This window comes from Chelonia mydas, chromosome 1 (genome assembly GCF_015237465.2).
Source record: "Chelonia mydas isolate rCheMyd1 chromosome 1, rCheMyd1.pri.v2, whole genome shotgun sequence".
Lineage (NCBI taxonomy): Eukaryota > Metazoa > Chordata > Testudines > Cheloniidae > Chelonia > Chelonia mydas.
The window spans coordinates 104,688,146-104,694,287 of NC_057849.1; the positions used below are offsets into that span (position 1 = coordinate 104,688,146).

At 48.4% G+C, this 6,142-nt stretch overlaps 1 protein-coding gene across 1 annotated transcript in view; it reads right to left on the minus strand.

The window, feature by feature from the left end:
- Positions 1 to 3,503, minus strand: part of NALF1 (NALCN channel auxiliary factor 1) — a 781,386-nt gene extending 777,883 nt beyond the window's left edge. The window contains exon 1 of the mRNA XM_007055856.3: positions 1,974 to 3,503. Within this exon, the coding sequence (XP_007055918.2) occupies positions 1,974 to 2,777 (804 nt within the window). The 5' untranslated portion in view covers positions 2,778 to 3,503. The remainder of the gene's footprint in view (positions 1 to 1,973) is intronic.
- Between the last annotated feature and the right edge of the window lie 2,639 nt (positions 3,504 to 6,142).

Here is a 6,142-nt window from a genome sequence, read left to right on the forward strand (position 1 = left end):
CCAATCAAACCAGCCTATGATTTAAAACATCATGTTAATAATGTAAATATTGCTCGTTTGGCAGCACAAGGTAGGAGATCAATTTCCAGGAGAAGGAGTTACTGAAATGGCAATGATGCCCTCACACTTGTGGCCCTTACCTAAACATTTTCTATTGCCTCCAAATCAGCCAATTTCGAGATAAAAGATATTTACACTGTAGTCTAAGTATAAAATGCATGTGGTGTGTGTTTACATATACATATACGGTTAAATGATCCAGGAAATGCAGGTCCAAAATTGCTTTGTGAGTTGCTTTTATTCCTATTGAACTTAATGAGAAAAACTCTACAGACATATTTTTCTTGCTGATAACATCAGGTTTTATTTACATAATGAGATAACGTTATTGGACTTTTGGACATGCATATGTTTGTCCTTTGAGGCAGTATACATAAGCTATCTTTATTCGTACTGCCCATATTCAACACAATGGGATTCTGTAAGGCATATACCTTAATAATCAAACGATTCCAGAAGGCCCTGTTAAAGTTAAAAGACACTAACGGGTGTGGGATCAGGTTCTCTTGTTCAATATGCTCACCAGAAAAGCCTTCTGTTCAGATAGATAATTTGTATGTGCTGCTGTGCTCAGCTGATTCAGATTTCTAAAGCAGGATTTGGTTTGGATTTGTTAAGGTACCAATGCAGTAGATAATCAAGAAAATTCAGGCAAGCCAGTTCAGAGCAGAAGCCATGTAGATGGTTTGGTTGTTCAGAAAATATTTTTTAAAAACCAGACTGTATTTTAAGCACCAAGCACGGCCCCTTTCCCTGCGCTTTCCCGCCTTGAGAGCTGGGCCAACTAGTCTTGTGCAAAGTGGAGAGACAGCTATCAACGTGGGACACTGTTTGCTTATGAAGAAAAATAATCTGTCTTTGGATCGTTCTGAATGAGCATGGGGAATACACAAAGACTAACGATGAGGTTTATTGAAATTCTGTCATCATTTCTTCCCTAGTAAAGGTCACTGCAGTGTCTGTTTACAGCCACTCTAGTCCTTGAGCTCTTCCCCACTCCACAGATTGTGTAGAGCAGACTTCAGACACAGACACATACGCATACATAGATAGTCATCTGGAACGTCTTCCTTTTTACACGTGATCGCGTTGCCACAATCTCTATTCGTACGTTAGGAAATGCCCATTCTTGATTCCTCCAGAATCCCATCACATTGCACATGTTAAAGAGAACAACACATCTGTATTCATAATGTTGTGCCAAATCACCAAAACATTTGTCCTTCAGCGATTCTGGAGAGCACCCTGCTTCTGGAAGCTCTAAGACGAGACGACTTGCAAGTCAGCTAACACCGGACATATGTCATCCATTGACTTCACTGAGATTCAACCCAAAAGCCCAAGACAACCAGTAACTTGTCTTTGAAAGTTAGGAGAGAGTCACGTCGCATAGCCCCATCGCTTACACAGCAATCAGAAAGTTCCCCCGGTGCGCACCGAAACAGATACATTTTGCCACCGAGCGCCTACACAAACGCCAAGCAACCACGCCGCTGATCCCGCGGAACAACCAACTTCCCACGTCCACTCCAGCCGGTCAACAACCAGGGACAGCCCATTCACACCCCATTGCCGTACTAGGTCCTTCTAATCGGCATGCAGCCCCTACCCCTGCCTCTCTGTTAAGCCGCATCCAAGCCCTGTGGAAGCAGGCAGCCGAGTTTGAGCCAATCGCATATTCATGAGTAGGGGAAATCCAGCTCTGCACTCCCAGAGGACCAAGGATCACTCTTCTTTTCCTTGCAAGCAATGCGTAAATAAGGGCTCCTTGTCAGTTTCCACTAGAAGAGTCAATTCCTCCCTACTGATTAAAGCCATCAGCACCCGAATTAAAAACACCACCAACAATAAAAGGGAAAGCAACCAGCCGGCCCATCAATGAAAGAGAGCATAAAACACAGCAGGGCTCCTACCTTACAATCCTCAGGACACGATTTCACCGAGTATTCATCCGATTGTAAATACTTCTGGAGCATAACCTCAAACTCTTCGTATTTCTCCTGAGCGTGCTGGTCGTAGCGCTGGTAAGCCTGGACGCACTGGCGGCAGGAGCCTTCCCCCTCCAGCACCACATCCAGACTGCAGTTCAAAGTGTCCGGATTGGACAACCCGGCGAACAACTCCCAAAGGGTGTAGGAATTACAAAAGGAAAGGTAAAAATCCGTCAAGTTCCAGCCCGGAGTCGGATGACTCCCGGTCACCTGCTGCTCCCGGCTCCATCTCCCCCGGCACACAGAGTCCGCATCCTCCACGCTGAAACACTGGCCAGACGCGGAGCTCTGCGGGTAACACGTCTCCAGGCGCCAAAAAGGTTTGGTGGAGTTCCCTAGAAAAATAGCCTTGTTGTTATTGTTATTATTTTTGCTGCTGCCGCCGCTGCTGCTGGGGGAGGGAGGCAGGGTGGGTAATGAGGAGGAGAGGAGTCTATGGGCCGCCTGTGCCGCAGGCGAGGGCTCCCCCATGCTAGAGAGTAGCTCCCGCTCCGGATGCTCGGGCTGCTGCTGCGCCTTGTCTCTGGTCCTGGTGAGTTTGGCTTCGGCACAGAACCACAAGTGATCAGAGAGCAGGACTGTGAAAAACAAGAGCGATGCCAGGGACAGTCGCCATTTCTGAGCCCTCTCTGAATCAGTGAAGGGTTTCTCGTTCTCCCGGGGTGCAAACCAGATTTTTAGGCCGTCATCGTACTGCCGACTGCACATCCAAGCACCCCTGGTCATATTTTGGGAACGCGCAGCCCTGGCCGACTCCACCGTGAGGGCTCCGTTGCCAGTGTCACCACAATATGCATTGACTTAAAAGATTGGGGGGGATTTTCTTGCCTTCCTTCCTTCCTCTCTCTCTCTCTCTCTCTCCCGCTCTCTCTCTCTTTCTTTCTCTTCTTTCTTCTTCTTCTTCTTCTTCTTCTTTTTCTTCTTCGTCCTCTCCCTATTGAAATGTTGTTGGGTTTTGCAGGTGGATCCGGCTGGGTCTCACCACAGATCCATCCAATACAGAGTACGGTGGAGCAGATGAGAGCAACAATGCAGAGAGAGGAGGAGGAGGAGGAGGAGGAGGTGGTGGTGGTGCTGGTGGTGGTGGTGGTGGCGGCTGGTGGTGGGGTTGGCTGGCTGCTTCTTTTCCTCCCCTCCTCTCACCCAGGCATTGTCAGATAGCAGATCTCCATCGCTCTCCTGAGAAAAGCCGGCTGCCCCCTGCCAGCTGCATGCCGCTTCCCCCGCTGCCGACGGGCGGCTGGAGGAGAGCAGCTCCCCTGCCTGCCTTGCCTCCCTCCTTCCTAACGCTGCCGGGGCTGCTTCTCCTCCTCCTGAGCCCAGAGCCCTGGCACAGATGCCTGCACCCCGGTCTCCGTCTTCCCCGCTCCCTCCTCCCCCCCACCCCCCACCCCCACCCGCGCTCTAGCCGGCGCGGCGCTGCTGCAGGGCTCCCGGAGCGCGGCTGAGGACGCGGAAGGGGAGGAGGAGGCGGCGGCGGCTGCTGCTGCCGCGGCGGCGGCTGGTGACAGTGAGCGGCGGCGGCGGCGGCGGCGGCTGGGGCCGCGGGGCGCGTTCTCCCCCGGCGCGCGGGGCGGGCTTGCCTGGGTTTTGCCTCCCGGTGGCCACGGTCATCTTTGGTCCCTGGGCTAAGTTGCCGCCATCTTCGTCCTGGAGAAGCACTTTTTTGGGGGGAGCGCTGCCTTTTGCGTCATCTCCTCCCGCGCCGAGCTCGCTCTCTCCTGGCGCAGTGGCCGCCGCTCTTCCTCCGCCTGCCCACGGAGGTGGGGGAAGGCACCGGGGACCACATGGCCCCACCGGCGGGCTTCCGGAGCGCAACTCCTCAGCCCGCGCCGCTCGCCTCGCTTCGCCACGTCCTAAGCTCCAGCATCCCCGGCTCCTGCCTTTGCTCCCATCAGTGGCTCCTTCTTCCTTCCCTCTGTGGCCCCCGAACCACCTCCTCCCCGCAGGGCGATGGCTGGAGGCATCTGTCTCTCTGTGGGTGTCCTTTGTGTGTGCCGGGTCATCTCAAACAGCAAACGGCTCGGGTCAGATACAATGTCAGGGTCCGGGTGAGAGCTGGATCCTGCCAGGGTTTTTATGGCCCCCCGTTACCCACTATTCCACTGCCCACATGAAAACTAAGTCTGCCCGTCCATATTTCACTTGACATAACTCCTAGACCTCCAAAGCATCCCAGAGCAACTGCACTGCAACACCCCAACTGCCATCTGGAACCTCAGATTGCACTGCCTAAATGAAGAACCCGTTTAGCCTCGTGTGTCTTCAAAATCCTGACCCTGATACACCCCAGTGTAACAGTAACACAAAAACTTGGATCCCACATCTGGATCCTGCTGCGTTTTGCCCCCAAACCCTGAAATTGTACCATCAAAACAGAGAACAATGTTTGCTTCTATTATTCAAAAAAAAAACCAACAACCGCCAAATCCAAAATCTAAAAACAAAACAAAAAACCCACTGGACGCCAAAACATCCCAGTCATAGAACTTTACAACTCTAATTTGGCACTTATATCTTGCCGGATCTGGCTATTTTTTTTTTTTTTTGGCTGCATATCCTTCAGAATACCATTTAGATGTAGTACATATGCAGCATCTAATAGTCCACTCGAATAATCAGAATCCTAACATATCGTGGGGCAACAGTGCCACAAAAGTATGTCTGGCAAGGGTTTTGGCACTGAACAGCCAACATATAATTTAAATGGAGTCTTCATTTACAAGAATTCATCTCGTGTTTTGGTCATGTGATACATATATCAGTAGTGTTATTTATCTTTCCTTTTACAGTGGATACTCTTAAAAATGAATTTCAGTTTGAAGATAGAGACTATTGGTGAGACTTGTAATATCTCTACATGCAGGATGAATCTTTTTAAGTGTACCCATTGTACTTCATAAAATGTAATCCTCCCCATTATTTAGTCAGTCATGTATTTATTCCTTAGCAAATGGGAGCGATACTATAATATACTAGATATACTTGGTCTAGGCTCAGAGTGGGGGGTAGGGACAAGGGGGACCTTTTGAGGTCTCTTTCAGCCTTATATGTCTATCATTCTATCATCCTATTATCACAATCTACAAGTACCCACAGAGGGAACAGATTCATGATAGTAGGTGGCTCTTTAATTCAGTATCCAAGAGATTAATAAGATCCAATGGTTGGAAGCAGAAACTAGACAAATGCAGGCTAGAAATAAAGTGCACATTTTAAACAGTGACCATAATTAACCAGGGGGACAACTTACCTAGAGAGGTGGTGGATTTTCTATCACTTGAAGTCTTAAATCAAGACTGGATATTTTTCTAAAAGATATTCTATAGCTCAACCAGAAGTTATGGGTTTCATGGAGAAATTCTTTTGTCTGTGTTGGCAAGGGGCTCAGACTAGATAATCATAATGGCCCCAGTGGGCCTTAAAATCTGAGTGAAGTTCATTTAAAACTACTGAACATTAATACTGAAAGAAAAACTATACAGCAGTCAATCAGACCACATCACAGTTCTTAGTCAATCAGAACACATAATCTGCTAACCCTTAACATACTTCAGTTTGGTACTTTGATTCTAATGATTTCAAGGGTTGGGGCAAAAAACTTGCAGGATCCATCGGGATGCAGGTGCCAGCTCTGCATTTTTGCATTGGGATATGTTGATGGCGGGATTTTTTGTTTCTTTTTTTGATTTTGGTACAAGAGCAGCTAAACTTGCTCTCTATTTGTGCAGGGGAAAGAGCAGGTTAGTGTAAAAAAACAGGCAGGATCCAAAAGGTTCCAGATATCATGATTTTGTGGTTCTATTCCACCAGGATGCAGTGGCATTTGGATTTCTATTTTCCTAGAGTTGGAACAGCTAAATTTGTTTAAGCAGTGTAATTTATGGGATGGACCCCCAAAATGGCTGCATCCACCAGGATGCAGGTGCTGGATTTGGGTTTTTGTGATACTGTTGCTCTGGTATATGTTGGATTCAGGTAGTTCTTTTTGTTGTTTATTTGGTTTGGGTTTTTTTCCCTCTCACCCATACAATAGGAGTCGCTAAACTTGTTCTCTGTTTAGGTAGTGGAATGTGGAGGGCTGGCGTCAA